The sequence below is a fragment of the Dicentrarchus labrax genome, unplaced genomic scaffold (genome assembly GCF_905237075.1).
Source record: "Dicentrarchus labrax unplaced genomic scaffold, dlabrax2021, whole genome shotgun sequence".
Taxonomy (NCBI): Eukaryota; Metazoa; Chordata; class Actinopteri; family Moronidae; genus Dicentrarchus; species Dicentrarchus labrax.
The window spans coordinates 17,719,983-17,740,195 of record NW_026136718.1 but is presented as its reverse complement, the minus strand read 5'-3'; the positions used below and the strand labels follow the sequence as shown (position 1 = coordinate 17,740,195).

The following is a 20,213-nucleotide window of genomic DNA, read 5'->3' as shown; positions in this document are numbered from 1 at the left end:
TGAGCTCTTGGGTTCAACTTCTAATTCCAACCTCCTTTAAAAACACATGAAAACGTGTTAGTATCAACGTATTTCTCTATATATTATATCTATTTATTAAATATTCTTGGCTTAAAGCTCAAATACAGAAATCTGTCAAAGAAACTGTGTTTGTAGGACCGCTTCTCATGTGCAAGCTTGAGAAAATGTAAAACGTAACAAATTAATGTACATTTATTTTGAAAACAACATAACAACATTAAAAGTTTTTAAATGATTTAATGATCTGTTATGGACACATTCTAGACTAATTAACAGGCTCAAGGTCAGCTAAAAAAGACATTTAGAAAAATGTCTGAAGAAAAGAAATTAATTGATTGGATATTTCTATTCAATGAGTTACTAATGTTCCATTATAATGATTTTTAGTTCAAATATATTCATTTGGAGGCTTTTCCAAGCAAATGCTGATACAGGTGATTGTTTGTGATTAAATCAGCATATATTTCTGGCACCCTCTTGCCTTCTCATAAATATTTCTCTACATTTGCCTCTGAGCTCACTCAGATGTATGGATATTTGCTCTCAGACACATAGGACTTATGTAACTAATACATTCAATTTGTAACGTTTGTCAACTGACAGTCAAGCAAAGGTGCCTACAGAATGCATATAACATTTATCAATCCACATACAAACATATCTATGTCTGTTTGCACACGCACAGGTGCAACTATGCAGACAACCCAGATCTAGAGAGGAGGATAAACCTTCAACATTACATCCTTCACCAGGTTGTGAAAGGGAACCCGGTCCTGACGGTTCAACCTGTAGTGGCGAGGACCCACATCACGTCAACCTCAGTCTGGCATGTAAAGCATGTCAGCTATTCCAGCTCTGAGTGGAGATAATTACACGTCTTGCCTTCTGAGGTCCTCTCGGAGGTCATTGTCTGATGTAATCAACCTGTAAAAAGAGCCACTTACCATATAGATTGCAGAGCCCCATTTAAACCCTCACCCACTGCTGTCTGTCATCTGAAGCCAGCAGAGAGGCAGGCAGTGCTCACTCAGCACCCAGCAGACACTCGACCTGTTACACTTATCAAGCAAAACGTGTTTTAAAAGGTTTCAGTGCTGAATCAGTTGTAGTTATGCAATTCAGAACTGACCCAAGACTAGTTGGTTTATTTGCAGTGCAACTGGTCATCATTTTGACTATTCCACTGATTATATTGTTAACTAATTGTTTTGAGAGCTCATCACAATTTTCTAGAACCCTAAGTGACAAATTCAAATAGATTTTCCTGTGATACAAAAACAGATAAAAACACACAGATGAGGACTGATACTGGGGCTGTATTAGATGTTTGCACATTTTGATTAGAAATTATGTAGATATTTTATAATTTAGTGTAAATTCTCTGCATCAGTGCTTTTTCAGTGTTGGTTATGTCCCTGTGTGTCAACAACAATCTACATGTAAATATTTAATAAAACTGATCACAGACAACTGTAGAAAAGAAGTTGTAAAGTTTGAATGTTTAAGCTTTCTTACTTGAAAAATGATTGTTACTTTAACACAAACCTTGAAGTATTATTATAAACACGAGAGACCTTATAAATATGATAAATATAAAAAAGAATATCTGAAAGTTTATCAAAATGGAGGAACAGCTGAATGTCATACCACTTCATGCTCACACTGTTAACAGCTTCCTTTACGAAATAATGAGATCTGTACACAAGCGTCTGAGGATCTTCAGTGTTGAGAGGAGGACAGACAACAGAAAAGGTTAATGTGTCTGTTCTGCTCTCATTAAGGGGCCAAACCCTATGTCTATGTCTGTCTAACACTGAAGTTATTACAAACCTAAAAGTGTTCTTCCTCAGTGAATAATACATAACGGCACCAGTGTGTTGCCTGTTCTCTCCATGGACGGACAGATGTGCCAACACATAGGCAGCGACTAATGCAATTATATGTGGAAAAAAGCAGCTGAGGGAGTCAACCCACAGAGTGTTCCACCACCATCTTCCCTGCTGACGTCCAATTGACTTCCTGGAAGGATACGAAGGAGGAGTTGTGGTTGGGTACACAGAAATGAGGCTGAACAGAAGCTGCACAAAAGCTCTGCAGGAGGTGTAGTGTTCCTCCAGGTTTGCTCACTTGCTTCTTTTTTTTACAGTGAACTGTGTGTGTGTGTGTGTGTGTGTGTGTGTGTGTGTGTGTGTGTGTGTGTGTGTGTGTGTGTGTGTGTGTGTGTGTGTGTGTGTGTGTGTGTGTGTGTGTGTCTGCATTGACTCTTAGCACATATGATCACTCATTATGGCCGACACGTCATAGGGTCCATTTTTACCCCACTCTCTCTTATTGTTGCCATCCATTTTTTCTCCTTCCTGCCAACCCGCTTCCTCACAACTTCTGTTGCCTTGGAGACATCTGATATCCTGACATATGAATCAATCCCCCCACCTCCCCCTCCCTCACTAACCACCTCTCTGTTCTCTTCATTTCATCTCACATGTCTTCACCCCTCCGGTCTGTTACAGTTCACCCGGGTCGCTCATTCCTCGGGACGTCCAGCTATCCACAGGTCACCAAGGGCTCTGACTCAGTCTAGTCATTGGGAGTCTGGAGATGCCAGCTGGAGTAACACATGGGACTCAGTGTGGGTTGTAACATCTGGCTCTGATCCAGGAGTGAGGTTTATACCCTGCAGTTTAAGCAGAGTGTTATCCTTTACAGACAAAAAAAACTGCATGGAAGAAAACCACAGAGAGGGAAGCAATTCTGCAAATGCCAGGACCATTTGAGTGTCTTGCTCGTTCTGGTCCGCTGAACTGGCATTTGGATTGGACACACGCAGGGCAAAAGGTCAGACCTGTCGCCACAGGAAACAAATTTGATGGACACGGCAGCAAAGATGGTATATCTCTGTTGGGGGATACTGATGGGATGACCCGGGAGCGGAGGGATGTGTTGGTAAAGGGCTGCAAACAGAAAGGAAAGACTACACAAATAGCTGGCCTGAAACGCCAACATACAATATGTTGATCTACAATTGTTGTCAGGTGAAACTTCACTTTAAGGAGTTTCACAGATTGATGATTTTCATTTTCAAGCAGCAGATTACAGGCAGCCATAGGTGAGTCAATTTTACTGGGATGAAATAAGAAAGTGGAGATAATAAACCATATAACTCATGTGCAGGGGGCAGCATATAACGACACAGCATGTGAGTTATACTGGCAGTAGTTACAGAGTCACAGTGGGAGATGAGAAATGTGGAAATGACCAGAGGATACTTTGGCACATTGATATAAGAGGGTGAAATATATGGCCCATATTACTGTCTGTGTCTGTATTCTTAAGGAGAATGGCAGCGCCCCCGACTGGAGAACACAGGCAGGAAAGAATTGTGGCTACAGCTTGTGGCGCTGATTGAAGAATCACAGAAGTTTGAGCTGAGAAAAAAAAAGAAAAATACACATTTTTATTGATTGATAATATTGAAAAATAATTTACTATAAATCCGTCTCACGTTTTGACCTCTTAAATCTATTATCTTTGTGGTCACTGAGGCTTTTAGACTAGCTGCTCAAATGTAACAAGAAACGAGCTGTTGCTGCCCCCTAGAGGTACAAAGCAGTCAGGAAAATGATAAAAGCACATAGTTTGTATGTTCAGCATCTCCACCACCCAGATCACAAGGGCGACTGCAGGGTACAGATCTAATCATCATCACTCCTCACACAGTCTGAACACACCAAACCAAACTGTATTTCACAATAACATAAGTGATTTTATCTATTAGAGCCGAGGTAAAACATACACACGTGCAATCCCCTGGAAGCAGTTAATAATATGAGCTCATTTAGTCTCCATTAAGAAAAAGGTTAGTGGTGTTTGTGTGGTTACTCAACTAAGAACAAACACAGTCTTACCTCAGTTTTCTTGCATCACACTGACTCTTAAAAGCACCTGAAAGAAAAGATACAGCAACAGGAACCTTTATTATTTTCTTGAAAATAGCTGCGTTGTCCAATAAAACTAAAAGCAAGTGAAACAAAACATCCCTTTCTGAATGCTGATGAGAGAATTCATTCAGCATCTCACAGGTTTTTAATCAGAGGATGTGTCAAATTTCAAAGGCACAGGAAAATACGAGGAGAGTTGAAGGCCCATAAGGTTGAAAGGATCTATTTAATAATCTAACAGCCAATTGAAAGTGTTATATTTGAAGCCAAGCAGACACAGTATGATGCAATTAGGAAAGATATAAGAAGCGTGGGAAATCATCTGCAGCCTCAGATGCTAGATGATGAGATGTTCTGAAGTTTCCTCACTTGTATGATTTGTTTGTTTATTATATCGTTAAACTGTTCGGGGCTCATTAGATCTGCTTTTAGATAACTGCTGTAATAATGTTACTTGCAATATCTCTTCGGCCCACAATGTGATCAGTCAATAAAAACATAGTTACTGGAGTCGTCGGGTTACTCCAGTTGCTAATGACACTCCTGTGTTACTATCCCACTTAAACACAGAAATATTCTGTTTCAGTATTTGTCAATGAAAACCATAATGCAATAAACCGGTTAGTAGTCAGTATGACATAAAAAGACAAACCTGTCCCCTACAGTATGTAAACAGTATCAGAGCACAGGCTTTTAACAATTGTTGTGAGGCTTTTAAGTTTCCATATTTCAGCCCATACTGGTGATCTGATTTGTGTCATCTCGTGTCATTGAGTGCATTAAAGCATCATTCTTATTCTAAAAAGACTAAGAGTCTACAGCCGTGCTAGCAGCTCTGAGGCTGTAACTAAATGATAATATGCTCCCATTGCCAAACATCTTATTTTAGTATGTTAGATCGCTAACATTTGCTAATTATCTCTAAACACCAAGTACAGCTGAGGCTGATGGGAATATTACATTACAATATTACATTGTTTGGTATTTGGTCGTGAAAGTGTTGGACAAACTATATTGTTGACAGCACGAAATCAGAAGTCAGAGCTGTCATGATTCATCCTGAGGGGAACTGGAAGTTTCTGTATCAGATTTCATGGTAATCCATCCAATAGTTGTTGAGACATTTCACCTAAAACCACATGGCGATCAGCAGGTAGCATTAGATCCATTAGTTGTTGAGATAATTCAGTCTGGACAAACGTGGTGAACAGACCCGACTCTGCCATCCATAGAGCTACCCCACTAGCATGGCTTATAAGACAATGGTGTGATCGATGGGTATTTCATGGGATGCAAACATGTACAAAAGAGCAAACTTGAGGCCCTCACATGTAGAGGAACAGAGTTATGTGGAGTTTTAATTTAATTAAGGATATAATACCAGTCTGAACTCCTGAGCCATGTAACCAATAAAGGCAAAACTCCACATAGCTCTAGATCCTCTATGCATGAATGTGTGTGAGTTTTGCTCTTTAGTACGTTTGAGCAGTCCTGATCTATTTCACTACATGTCAAAAAAAAAAAAAAAAAGACACAGAGATGATTTTATCTCATGAAACGCAGAGCTGAAATAACGAGTTCAGCAAGGAGGAATGGAGAGACCTCAAGAGAACATACATAAATGTCTTACCGTCCAAGACTTAACATTTCCTAGAGTGGAGAGGAGAACAGAAGACAAGAAACATTCAGAAAAGTAATCCTAAATTCCCACTTGTAATGGATAAAAGCATGGAAAGCATCAGGAAATCCTTTAAAGTCTCCACCACCCTCTGAGTCTAAGAGGGTGACTACTGGGTACACATCTCATCATGCACTTTCCTCACACTGTAGCTCCACTAAAAGGTTTAAAAAAACCCAACAACCATTAAATGGAAGTGAAAAAGGAAGGACAAGAGTCTTACCTCTCAGAGCTAGCCCTGAGTTTCATTCAAATTTCATTCACTCGCCATTTCAGTGTCTATAAGAGAACACAGAAGAGAGAGAAACCAATGAGATCATTAAAATGATCAAACCATTTATCCCAAATTCCAATAAAAAAAACCAAATCAATATCTAATAAAGATCTTTATTTCAGATTTTAAATAGATTTACAAACCATAAGAAAAAAAAGAAAATATAAACAAGAAAAAAAAAAAAAAAAAAAACATCAAGTGATCGTCAAATATCCACATGTGCATATCAAGGTAGAGATTGTAAACAGTCCTTTGAAGCCAAAAAGTGAGACTCCCCAGGGTCAGGTTCACTCTGTTGGAAAAGGATGTTTGTTTGTTGGTTGGTAGTCGTTTTCTTTTATTTATTTTCCTGAGGTTCTTGTAGTTTTTCTGTAATTAATTGCTGGGTTTTTTTCCCCTCAGTGATGCTGCCACCAATCAGAGCTCAGAGAACTGGGGGACAAGTGGGGAGGAGAAGACGATAAAAAAACAACAGTAGTTTGACAAAAATGAAATCCCATTCACCCTAAAACATCCAAACAGAGGGGAGAGGATCATTAATAGGCTGTGTAATGGACATCGGGCAATTATCAATTATTGATGGCTCATTTCTGAGCATTCGGGGCTTGATTGAAGGCTAGAATAATTACTGTGTGGAGTGCTGTGTCAATTTGGTTCTGCAGAACTTTTCTGCCGTTTGATATTTTGTGTACAATAAGTTGGTAAATGTATTCATTCTTGCATGAACAATCCTGGGTTTTTAACAATCAGGTCGATAATCGTAGCACTTATACGTATAAGATAGAAAACATTGCAGCTCACACCACAATTTGGAAATAAAAGATTACATCAAAACAGTAAAAGAAGCCCTCCCCCTCAAAAAAAAAAAAAAAACAGACAACCCTCAGCCCATTCACAATGCAACAGTTTTAGATAAAATTGAGTAGAGGACCTTTGTCCCTGGACACAATCCCGACCCCTTATAGCAGATCTAAAACCACAAACACATCATAACAGCATGCTAGTGAAGAACCACATTCTCCTGTTCATGCTCAAAGGTCAACCCTATCTCCCCATGCCTTCCCTAATTCTGCACTTTTTCTCCACACTTCTCAGCACATCTTATAAACCGATCGGCGGATATTAACGGAAACATGGTTACAGCAGCGTTGAAAATCATCTGAAATACTGCTGGATGTTGGTAATGTGTCTTGATTGTGCAACGGAGCACTCCTGGCAGTGAGGAGGAACCACAGGGCCTGTTGACAGTGCAGACTGAGGACCAACCCCCCCGTCAGTCTGCGTGTTCATCAGGCCACTTTCATTCTTCTGAATCGCTCACACTGCTGCCTCAGCTCCTCCGAGGTAACAGGGTTCATTGATTCAGGTGAGTCAAGATGGCTGCGGCCCAGTCGAGCATTTCAGAAGAGGGGGGAAAAAAAAAAAAAACTGCCTGTAACACACAGCCACCACAAGGGGGCAAGCTCTGGTGGAGGCCAGTGCACACTCTCACTCCTTGTTTCTTCTGCTCTAGAGACTACTCTTTGAGTTAGAACAAACCAACCATCAACAAAGATAAAGACGGATACAACTACACATTGTCCATCTCTGACCGAGGACACAGTCAGTCCAAATCCCTCACAGGTACATATCTGGCTTGTCAAACTCAAGTTCGGGTCAAGACTGTTGAAAAGGTTCAGCCTTACTGCCACGTCTAAAGCACTGCATATTAAGTAGGTTTCAAGCATTGACTGCATAGGTTGGTTTTTTTGTCGTTTTTTTTTATATACAGTACATTGGATTTCATGAGCAGCAGCAGGCTCGGCTGGCTGTTTCTTAATGCATCCAGGTCACTAGTAGCACGTGCTTGTGTGATGAAGGCTGCGTGGCAGTCTGTAGAGGACGTCTGTGGGATTCTGATCTACATTCCATTCTTTAGTTCAGCTGTTGGATCTTACCTTTCTCACTAACACCCCGGACAAATCTGACAGGTGCTGCTATAAATAGGTTGAAACTTGTTCCATCAGGAAGGGGCGCTATTTGCACGGTAACTCCCCCCCACCTGGGACCTTGTGGGCCTGAATATCTCCCCTCAGCCACCTTTGTTTTTGTCTGGCTGGTAGAGGAGTTTGCTTTGACCCGCTGTGTATCTACGGTCTGTCCCACAGGTCGTTTCAGATCTGTGATACCAGGGGAGTGAGGGAAGGCACGAGGGAGTGTGAGCGGCTTTTTTGAAATGGATAACTTCCCTGTTTGGAGCAGCACAAGCCCTGGGGCTCAAAAAAGGTCAAAGGTGAAGCGTGGCAGGGCTTCTAACTGCCTGCTAACCCAGAGGTCTCACACACACACACACACACACACACACAAACACACACACAAACACACACACAAACATGGCTCAGAGACGGAAGTGACTCAGCTTTTTCAAAAACACACATATGCCTATTTTCCTGAATGAACTTCCTTTGCTAAAGCTCTGCGCTTGTTTTACTCGGATCTGACCTGTGACGTTACATTCCACCCTGCTGATGATTGAGAAAAAGGCATGACCATCCCTTAACCAAGAAGTAGGTCTTGGAGCTAAAACGCTTTTAAGAAAATTTAAACCGGTTCTCGGTACTATTACTGTAAGTTGTGCTGCTGTGTGTGTGCGCATCATGTGTGCAACCTCTACTCAGACAACAAAGTAAAAAATAAAAAGAAACATGTAAGAAATAAACAAAAACAACAACTCTGTAGCTTTCTCTTCTTCGATGCATCAGGTTTTAGTGTGCATACTGTGACTGCACATGTGACAGAAGGTGAACAGGGAGGCCTGTGCTAAGTGAGGATGATGAGGGGTTGGCGGGATTCGGGAAGAATTAAGGAATTAAAGTTCAGTCCATGACGAGAGAGGGAAGTGTGAGGGGCGGCGGGGGGGGCTGGTGAGGGCAGGGTCTGGTCAGGGGCAGGTGACATCACGGGGGAGACGAGGTCAGGAGTCCTCGGTGCCCGAGTCATCGTCGTCATAGCAACAGTCCTCGTTGTCGTCCTCGTCGTCGTCCTCCAGTTCCTCGTCGTCGTAGTAGTCATCGTATAAGAGGTTGGAGCCGTCATCTGTGGGTGGGACTTGGGTGCGGACGCAGTACTCGTCCAAGGTGACGGGAACCTTGACGCCGTCCCGCTCTGCGTCAGCTTTGGTAGCCAGCACCTGCTTCCTGTGGGGTGGGAAAGAGTTGAAGATAAGAGGAAAGTAGGATGAGGCCATGCAGAGCGTCAGTGCTGGTACTCGGTGTACCAGCTACACTGACAAACTCCCACTGGAAGTGTGAAAAGTGCTCTGTGTGCTCTGTGCTCTGTGTGTACCTGATGATCTCGATGTATTCTCTGTCCTTGCCCTTGCTGTCCCTCCACTTGCGGTACATGACGGATGCGTCCACGTTGGCCGGGGAGAAGGTGTTGGGCTCATTCAGCAGAGAGATCACGCTGAGCAGGATGGTCCTGAGAGAGAGAGAAGAGAGACGTCAACGGGAGTGGAGGGAGATTAAAATACAGGAAAGCAATACAGGAGAAGGACAGGGAAACAGGAACGCGGGGTGGGGAAGGGAAGATGGAGGTAAGACGAGACAAGAGACATTGAGAGTGCAGAACAAAGAAAAGAAAGAAAGGAGGACACAAAGAGAGAAAGAGGGGGAGGGTAAAAGATGAAGGTTAGCATCAGACAGCCAGCCTGCTCAACCCAAGAACATCCATTTGTCTCCGCTGTCATCTGTTGATTTTACCTCTCAGCTACACGAGATACTAATAGACAATGGTGTTATTTATACTTATATTATACTTATATTTTGACTGGAGGTCAATCAACTAGTTAGACTGAATAAAAACATTCACACTTGTGATCTCCTCTTTCCTTGAGACAGAATGTGTGACTGTTTGTGTTGTTGTGATCATCAGCTCAAAGGAGCCAATTACTGTGGGCACGGTTATAAGCAGCTGTGAGAGTTTGTGGCTGTACACACAATGCATAAAAGAAAAAGTTAAGCAGAGAAGGAGAATGGGAAAGCAGCAGGATTGAATAGATAAATCTGTGTCATGTAATTGTATGAAAAAAGGGGGTATGAATTATACATAATGTTTGGATGTTTACTTCATTTATGCAGCAGTAAGTTGGTTGGTAGTTGAGAGCAGAACTCAAACAGCTGCGCGTGAACAGGAGAGACAATATTAGCGTTGCTGCTCCTAGATACTTTATAAACGGAGACGGATAAACAAATGGGGTAAAAACTTGGGATTTGACCTTTAGCGTGTTTGTCAGGTTTGTCAATTATAACCATCACATCAGTGATTTTTAAAAAGCAATGATCTGGAGGTTTGTTTCTCTTTAAAAGCTTTGATTTCACTGTTGATGTCTGTAGTCAATCAAGTCACTCTACACATTTATAACCGCTGACACTTTCAGATATATGAATACACAGTGATAACTCTGTCCAACCAGAAAGGAAGGAAACAGAGAGCTTACAGTCTTTGCATGTTGACTGTCGTACCGCAGCAAAGATAATGAGATGGCAGAAACAAATCAATCGATCTAAGTAGGAAGGAAATCAATCTAGAAATTTATGGTAAGGTTTGGCAAATGGCAAATTTCCAGCCATTTGTAAGAAATGGGGTATAAGCTGCATAAACACTTGCATGTTATGTTTAGCCTTTAGCCTGTATTAATGGAGGGGGGGAATGTGGACAGTAGAAAGCTGGAAATGAGCACTGATGAAGAGTGATACCTGCACAGACTCAACCACAAATGCATCTGAAACATTTCATTTCAGCTTGTTTGACGGCTGATTAAAATAATCAAATCTAAAAAGCAGAAAACAGTAACCCTGCTTATACTTTTGGAGTTCCTTAGAACAATAACCTTGGATGGAACTGAGAACATTATGTCGGGTACCTGACGTTCTGTGTGGGGTTCCACCTCTCTGAGGGCAACTCCCCGCTCTGTGGGTCGTCCACTGGTGGGTGCAGGATAGAGATGCATACGTCTCCGTTCTAGGGACACAAGAGTGTCACACAAAAGATGTTCAAACTATATTTTATTGATTACCAATTAGTTACAGTTAAATTATAGTTAAATCACTATCTTACTCATATATACCCAACTTATAGGAGCTACTGTATGTTTGGAACGGGTCGAGTTACCTCATAAATGTTGGGGTGCCACATTTTGGTGAGGAAGCGGAAAGCAGGTGGAGAGTACGGGTAGTCGACTGGGAACTTGATCCGAGCCTGAGGGCAAGAGAAGACACAGATTAGTAATGCGAGAGGCAGGCAGCTTATTGACACTTCTCCCTTGCCAACAGACAAGTTGTGACTACTTCCCTTCAAACTTTTACTGTTTGGGAGAATCCTCTCCATCGATTAGGTCTAAAAGTAAAGGGTGATTGCTTTAGCCATAGTTAGGTTGCTGCATGTAACTGTAGTGTAGTTTGCTTATAGAAAATCTACCCCACACATACACACCAGGAATAACTGAATCAAGAATTTGAGTCTGTACAATGCAGCGACACACACACACACACACACATACTCTGAATGGTGAATGTTTGCAGCACTGGTGTCAACAAGCGCTGAAGTTGCTGGATGAAAATCTCCACAATCACGCTAATTAGCTTCAACATTGATTGAAAGAAAACCTATAAATAGTAGCTGTAGAGTCATGGCAAACCCTACGGAGGTGGATGAGCGTGGGGAGCGAATGACAGTGTAATGTAATATGATGTGGAGGGAGGGGTTGGGGGGTGGGGAAGCTTGCAGTGGATTCAGCTGCCGAGTGTGTGGAGCTTAGAGTAACACCGGTGGGTGAGGGGAGTTGGTGGCATAAAGACATTGTGGGGGTTTGTCCTCTCCAGCTGCCACTGCAACCCAAGACAATCCACTACTCACACCCGCGTTTGGCTATTATATGTCCACACACTGAAACCACACCCACACACACTGTATAAATCCTACTATGTATAGAGGACCCCTCCTCTCGTTCCATAAGGCGTGCCATGGGAGAGACAGGAGGGGGACACCGACTACACCGATTACACACATGCACGTCACTCACAGCATGAAACCTTCTGCTGATCTTCCCCCCCCCATCACACACAGACACACACACACACAGACACACACACAGACACACACACACACAGACACACACACAGACACACACACAGTCTCTCTCTCTCTCATTCGGCATGGTCAGCTGGTCCTCACCACAGTGAACCGATGAGCGGGAGGCAGGGGGATCGGCTGCAAGGGAGCAGGGAGATGGTGGAGTGGTAGTGGGAGGAGGAATGGGGGATTTCACTTAGAATGAAGGGGGCTGTGCTCAGTATAATACTACTGCTCACCATTAAGGTCAAATCCCACTTTGCCCGCAATGTAGCATTTAAACCAGGCGGTATGCAGCACAAACATATCAACACTCAGACCAGAACACTAAATGAGATATGTCCTGAACTACATCACATGTGCAACATGTGTTTTACCTGCCGTGTTGTATAATAAACTCGCTCTCGCCATAAAAAAAAACAGACTGGAGAGGAAACACTGACACAGTCCTGAGAGAATGACGCTTGTAGGAAAAAAACAAAATCCCAGGGTCTGACTGACCCTGCCAGAAAGCTGGCGGTCCTTCAGAGTGCAGGGTTCAGGCCAACATTGTACACATTACAGGCTGGCAACAGTGCAACACATAGCAGTCAGCCAGGGGGAGGGAGAGAGGGAGGAGGAGGAAGATGGGGGCAACAACAGTGAGAGCTTGGTTTGTCTTCCAAAACAATGTAAGCATCAAGATCATATCTGTCCACTGGCTGAGAACTAGGCAAAGAAAATCTTTTCTGTTGACCCCAATAAGACATTTCATCTGGAAAAAACAGCTACAGCGTCTGCCAGTGAGGATGCTTTAAATAAACCACTCTAGCTCTTATCAGCGGCCATTCAGTATTACTTTCAGAGTAACATTTAGTCCAATTCAAAAGGGGGTGGAAGTGGTGTAAAAGAGAACTAGAGGCCATTCAGCTGAACGTAAAGCCATGAGAACACTTACAGCGGGCAAAGTTTATCTTCCAGGTTTGATTTTCCAACAAAACAGTATGTATGAAAAGGTCTTCAGAGTTCTGAGAGCCCACGACATCTTTACTTCACTGGCAAACACAACCAAAAATCTAGTTCCTTGAGGAAAATAACTGTCTGTCCATCCAGTTTAATCATTCTACTTTTTAGAATATTGTGGAAAGAAGAAAAATGAAAACACACATAAGATAGCTAACAAACCAGAGCAACCCAACTTTGTGGTGATACACAAGCTTTATACCCATACATATTTGAATAAAATAATCATCCAATATCTCACTTTGTAGCCCGTTGCTGGGAGACCTATGCATCAACACTAATAAAATAGCTTCATTCATCACAATCCTGTGAGTCTGAATGCAAGCCACAAGTAAAGCAGGAAGGTGGGGATATGCATTAAGGATAAGCGTGAGCATTGATCCCTGTAAGAAGGTAAGAGCATGATTTCACAATGCAGCTTACCGGGAGGCTTTTAAAACCGTATTTCTTGTAACACAATGCCACCAACTGTATGCAAACACAAGCAAATGCACACATACCATTTAGAGCTCCATGAGACTATCAAAATTAAAATTGTAAAAGCCAGGAGGCAAGAGAAGAAGGGGAAAAAAAATTCATATTGGTTGTGGTTTTAGCAGCAGCAACTATAGATTTACTATATTATAGATTTAAAACCACTAGAATCAGATGCAGGGCAATTTGCCCTGAAGGTCCACCCAGGCAGTGAGTGGGTTAACAAGCTGTAGTTGAGACTTAAAAAAAAACACCAGTATGGAGCCCAAATAGCCACCAGTATGTGGTGTTAAAATCCCACTGACTTCAGGATGGCAGGTCACCCTGGCAGCAGAGGGAAAGACTGAAACTCTTGACCTGCCCACCCAGGTGGAGAGAGGGATGGAGGGAGAGGAGGGAGGGGTGGATGGATGGATGGAGGGGGTAGAGAAGTGTGACGGAGCCGGGCCTGAACACAGACAGGCTGCTCGGTTAGTTAATTTTCTCTGCAGCAGCGAGCAGCTCGTCTTCTATCTCCCCAGCAGCGAGCAGACTGAAGAGGAGAAACACAAGGAGGAGAGAGAAGAAAGAGAACCAGGCGGCGGCATCTTAGAAGGCCAATATCAGCTTTCTCTTTTAAGACTCCTGGGATCATTCACATGTATAAAAAAAAAAAAAAAAGGACAGATAACTCTCACTCTGCCTCCACTACTGGGAAGGAGTTTTAGCTTCAAAACACAGCAGCTCAAACAAGATCACTGGCCACCACAGCCACCGCTGACTTGCATGTCATGCCTCATAATTTGATTGAACGCAGAATTAACAGCATCCGCGGTCAAAAGGTGAACCAGTCTGAACAGCTCATTTGAGTGGTGGACATATAGTGCCGCCAATTTCCTGCTACGGAAGCAAAAAAAAGGACCCGCGAAGGGCTTGTTACCACGAATACAGAGCGCAAGGTCAATATCTTCTTTCTATGAACATTTTTCTTGGGTTGTGAGCTAAAAAGACTGCCTTGAAGAGAGAGCAGGAATGAGAGTGAACACGCCCGCCCCCTGGAAAATGACAGCAAGGCAAAGTAAACCAGGTCAATGCAAAGACCCTGAACAGAACAAATCATTCTGTTCTCCCTGTACACCTCTTTCACTTCTCTACAGACTTTATCCTCACCCACATCCTACACCCACCCCACACTCACACTGAATGACAAGGAAAGGGGTCCTTGAGTAGAGCAAATCACACACACACACACACACACACACACACACACACACACACACACACACACACACACACACACACACACACACACACACACACACACACACACACACACACACACACACACACACACACACACACACACGTCCCAGAGATTATCATGTTCATACCCAACAGGCCCCTGCCTCATTAACTGAACTCGGGGGTGGGGGGGGAGGTGTTGAAGAGAAGGAAAAGGATCAAAAGCTGAAGTTATGTTACAAGCCTGACACAAAATTTCAATCAAACAGCCGAGTACAGCACAAAGTTTTAGAGGAATGATTACCGCACTGGTGGCCGACACAGGAAGAGGAAAAAGAACACATGGCCAGGGCTTCAGGGGACGGTTATAACTGTCTACTGGGGCCTCACACTCACCTCCATTAACAGCAGGCTCTCCTTTCAAAGGGGCACCACTGCAAGGAAGGGCTCTGCCTGCTCTTGATCTGGCTGTTTCTGTATTCCCTCTTTTTTTTTTCTCCCCCTCTCCCCTGCTATCGTTTCTCTTTGACACAGCCAGAGGGGTGGAAACATGACTCCGGCAGCTCAGCCGGTCTCGGCCCAGCCGAGCCCTCTGCAGCCGGATTGAGTCCTCTTGCCTGTACCCTCCCCTCCGCTGCTACTGCAAGGCTAAAATGGAGCCGGTACAAACTATGCAGCGTGCACCCCGAGGAGGAAGGAAGGCACAAACACAGAGGCAACTGCTCGACAGAACTGGGTGTCTGTCTCTTTTAGCTTCAGACACACAGTTGACAGACAGGCCTGGGCCAAAACCAAAGGGCAACACCCATCTTTTTCATGTTTGCTATGAAGAAGTTGTCTGGCAGTGTTTAGGAAGTCACTCAATAAAACCACTTTACTATATGAAAAGATGTTCACAGTATATTTTTGTGTTGCGAAGACCCTGTTCATATCATAATTACATGCAATACAGAGATGACAATTACAGCTGCCAGGTGCTGACACAGCAGCACTTCAAACACAGTCACCCAGCTATTCTTTTTTCTCCCACAGAGCCCAGATCCTCGTCCCCAGCTGTGCAGCTCTGTCACTACGAACACAGCATAGTTTCTGTTATACATCACCGTGACTAGCGTTGCTGTGAAACACAACCAGATGACCTCATAGTTGTGGATCTAGAGTACCTTTTTTTGCTGTGACACGCAACGGAGCAGGAAGAGGTCATATCGGCCAAATGTGAACTGACAGTCGCTGATGCCACGGAAAAAAAAGCAATGTCATAGTTCTCAAGTGGAGTTCATGGAGCGGTTTTAAGTCTTCGTGGCCGTCCTTGTTTTATTAACCCAATAAGCCGATCGACATGGCCAGCACGAAGCAAGATAATGTGGTGGGTTTTGTGTTTTATGTTACTCCACCATACAGATGGTAACATTTATGAAAACAAATTTAAAGAAATATTGAGATCTAAGAAACAGAGTTGAACTGAAGGCTGAATAACCTAATTTAAAATAGAATTGCTTTTTTTTTTTTTACCATGTATAGATATTAAACTAATACTTGACACAATAAAGAGCTAAACTAAATGAGAGCTTCATATATACTGTACTTGATGCCATGTAAGGTAAAAGCCTATTGGCTAAGCCTGTTAGGGGCCCCCTTGAAAGTACAGTAATTACTTTCGGCTTGTTGAAGAGGGAGTTCATTGGATCAAAATAACAGTCATGGATTAGGTCGGTATAAGCAGAAAAAGAGGAAAAGTGAGTCCCTAGATTTTTAATTTTGATATTTCACTGCAGATATATTGCAAATATCAGATAAAACTCACAGATTCTGAGATTGGAAACAAAAACAAGTAGCTCCTCAGCAAATAAGAATTTTTTGAGGAGACCCAAACATCTAAATAAACAATCGTGGTAGCATAGGGACTGTGCTTTGCATAATTTTGCTGAATACTGGGATTCAATCAAATGATGTCACAAAAACACTGAAGGGTCACTTCCTGATTTTTGTAAGAGTTGCTCAGGGTCAAGAAACTCAAAGGAGAGATGACAGAGATGTTAAAGAGAAAGGATAAAGAGCGGAGAAAATCAACAGCCATGGGCCACATCTACTAGAAAATACACCCAGACAGAAAATGACTAGCACAAATTGTATGTTTTGGTCATGATTATATGGACACGATCAACATACAGTTGGAGTGAATCATAAACTTGGCAGTCTATTTATTTCAATTGTGCAGTCGCACAATTGAAATAAATAGACATTTTTAAATACTTAAGTCTCAGATTAAATTGTATCTGACTTAATAAAGTAGACAGTTTAAACCTCAGTCACTGTACAGACACACACAGTAAGTCACTGTCCAAACATCCCTGTAAGTCTGTACTCTGAGGGTAGGCAACCCAGTTACTCTGCTTCATACACGTCCCAGGACCACCGCTGGCTATAGGACTGACTGGCCCTCTGCCAGTAATCATCAGACACTCAGACCCTGGAGGGATACTTCACATGACAAAGCGGAAGGCATACAGCACAAAGGACTGTAAGCATGAAAATGTCTCCGAACCGATCAAACCAATGAATGAATGTCAGCATCAGGGCCTATTGTTAGTCCTACGGGTCAATGGTGAATTTGTTATGATAAGAGACAGTGTTTACTTATGTATTGTGGATCCAGGACAGATCTCTAATGTAGTCTGAATGACATTATAATAAGTCTCGGTCCAGTGTGCCTGCAGTTATAATGTATTTGTCATCGTGTGACTCTCTGGGAGGAACACCCATGTGAAACAAATACCTGACTCAGCCAGGTTTCATGTGACGTCATTATCTGCCCTGTTTCGGATGAACAGGCAGCTGCAGCATGTCATAACTGCTTGGCTGTTTGGGTAACCTGGTCAGAACAGAACAGGGTGGGATTTTTTTTGTTTTTTTTGTCAGAATATGGCAAACGGGTTGGATGGAAACCCAGCACAGAACAATGACTCACAACCATGCGGTGGATTTCACAGCCAGGCTGTGCATTCCTGGCCCGACAAAGGAATCCTGTACACAGCACCCACACAGATACTCTGAACGCCGTCTACGGTGGCCTGGCCGGGGCCCCTCTTGCTTGTGTTCGGAGAAAAGTACAGAGGCCAAAATGAACAAGCTTCTCAAGAACTGGAATCACAAAACGCTGTACGGTTGAAGTGGTAGTTAACAAACAGAGAGCGGTTGCAATATCTGAACATGGTGGGAGCCTCCATTAATACTTTATGGTTTAGTTGTGATATGGGAACAACTATGGCTAATGTGGGACTATTATGAGCCCATGACAAAAAGCCCTTGTAGAGAGACCGTGTACAATTTGTAAGTTGTTTTTGTTTGCCACTCTAAGACAAATGTTCTTTCAGGGGCCTGACCTATATTATTTTTTTTCCTCAGACAGACAGGACTATTATACCACCTCAATAAAAGCTAATTATTTTTTGTTTGATGTCCAATAAAATAACTATCTAGGGCAAGTCTGAAGCAGCACTAACAGGGTTTTATTTACCAGACACTAAAGTAAACTGGGTGCGCAACAATCCCTCCGGTGTTTTGCAATATGTGAAGTTTATTTTCACACACACATTTAGTTATAAGACAACAGTGGGGCTCTCTCTGCTATGGCAATGCTATTCTAGATTTACAATCATTGTGCGAAATGTACCTCATTGTAGTCAAATTCTACTCATTTCCACTCAATAGATTGCCATTGTTTTTTGGCTGCTGAGTAAAGCAAACCACTTGTATATCTTACCAACATTTGGCTGGTAAAAGGTGTTAACTGTGTGCCCCGTTTACAATGTAATGTGTGTAGCTTGAAGTGAGTCTAAAATCCAGTACTGTAGCTCCAACCTTTAGGCCAAAAGTACCAACAACCAGTAATTAACAAGTCAAGGGTCACAGCCATGAAAATAAAGGTAGGGCTGACATTCCTGTTCCTCTAAAAAACAACAACTTACAATTAAACAATAAGTGCAAGAGAAGGTTTGTCTACACCAAGATAATTCAGTAGTTAATAACACAGTGGAGGCTCAGTCGACCCTCTTTGTCAATGACAGATATACTTAAAAAAAAAACAGGAACAACACAGATGTGAAACCAACACATCTTCACTCTCATGGGAGGAAGTATGCTGGAAAAACAAATTACGTGATACAAGCTAAGATTGTGGCTGTCTACATTTTCAAAAGCAAGGTTAGCAACCCAGGGCTGATGATTTATAATGATAAACCAAAAAAAAAAAAAAAAAAAAAGACGGAGAGCAAAAGGAAATGATTGAATCAGTTGGATAATGAGTTTGACTAATCACAGTACTGTTAAAGCTTGAGGCGGTCATACTAACAACCTTTTGTTTCAACACTAAAGTAAAACTGTCAAACGTGATCGTGTGCTGACTGCCACCATAAAGGACCTCAATTAATCTCTGTTTCAGCCACATGGAGAAAAGAAAAGTTTTGCTGTCGAGGAGCTGGTAACAGAAACATTTAATAAACCCCTGAATGAATGGAGCTAAAGTTGAACAAAATAAGCTTTATATATATATATATTTATTTATATTTATAAATATATATAACGTTATATATCCCAGTAACGTTGAACTGGGGAACAACTGCCAATTTAATTAACGTTAACACAAGTTAACGTTATTAACTGTTACCTGCCGCTCACTCGGTGGCTAAGGTTAACCGCTGTGCTGTCCTCTAAGAATAAATTACATAAATGTGGGTTAAATCTACCAGCTAAAGAACAATAGATCGACTGCTAGCTAACATTAGCTACTCACCTTAAAATAACCACCCTCGTAGTGTGTGTTTGGGGGTCCGAATATCGCTACTTCCCAGTTGTACATGTCCGACTCGTCCACCAAAGTTATTTTGAACCCCTCGACTGGCTCATCTTGGAGACTTTTCATCTCCAGCATTAGTGCTTTTTGGGAACTGGCTACATGATGTCCATGCTGAGCCATATTCCACAACGATTTTTGATATATAAATATATATCAGCAACCAACCCACCACAGCTGTGACTGCGAGGAAAGGACAAAGCTAACGTAGCTCGGTACAAACAATGGCTATCAGTGGAAGAACGGAGCCCTGCTCGCACAGGAACGCGTTAACGTTAGTTTCCGTTAGTAATGGTTCCAAAACAGGATCTAAAAAAAAAAAATCGCGACGGGGCTTTATTTGGTCAGAGCTGGTGCTGCTTCCTCTGTTGTTGTGAACAATCCCGGGGAGCCCCAGGTATTAACGACCATCTGAACCTACTGTTAGTCAAGACAAGCACTTTATCTGCTCCACTTCCGGTTACAGCTTTCGAAATAGTGCCCTATTTATTTTTTTATTTTTGCTTTATTTAACTTAACGTTTTTTTTTTTTTTGGTTGCATATCCAACAGCTCGCTATTTATACGTGTATTTGTTTATATTTTTGCTTTTCAAATAAAAATAAAAATAGTAACGTATATTATTGAGGTACGTTTTTCTTTT

General features: G+C 42.4%; 1 protein-coding gene and 1 long non-coding RNA gene across 2 annotated transcripts; both read right to left on the bottom strand.

Annotated features, from left to right (window-relative positions):
* Nucleotides 1-242: 242 nt before the first annotated feature.
* On the bottom strand, nucleotides 243-5,700 carry LOC127350331 (uncharacterized). The gene is made up of 3 exons (XR_007880547.1): nucleotides 5,590-5,700; nucleotides 3,927-3,963; nucleotides 243-3,446 (listed from the first exon to the last, which is right to left on the bottom strand). It is a non-coding gene; the product is annotated as an uncharacterized LOC127350331 (long non-coding RNA).
* Nucleotides 5,701-6,004: 304 nt separating this feature from the next.
* On the bottom strand, nucleotides 6,005-20,001 carry cdc34a (cell division cycle 34 homolog (S. cerevisiae) a). Its single transcript, XM_051376838.1, has 5 exons — nucleotides 19,512-20,001; nucleotides 11,063-11,149; nucleotides 10,815-10,912; nucleotides 9,236-9,370; nucleotides 6,005-9,087 (listed from the first exon to the last, which is right to left on the bottom strand). The coding sequence occupies exons 1-5, from the start codon at nucleotides 19,692-19,694 to the stop codon at nucleotides 8,865-8,867; spliced, it is 726 nt and encodes a 241-aa protein (XP_051232798.1). The 5' UTR covers nucleotides 19,695-20,001; the 3' UTR covers nucleotides 6,005-8,864.
* Nucleotides 20,002-20,213: the final 212 nt, after the last annotated feature.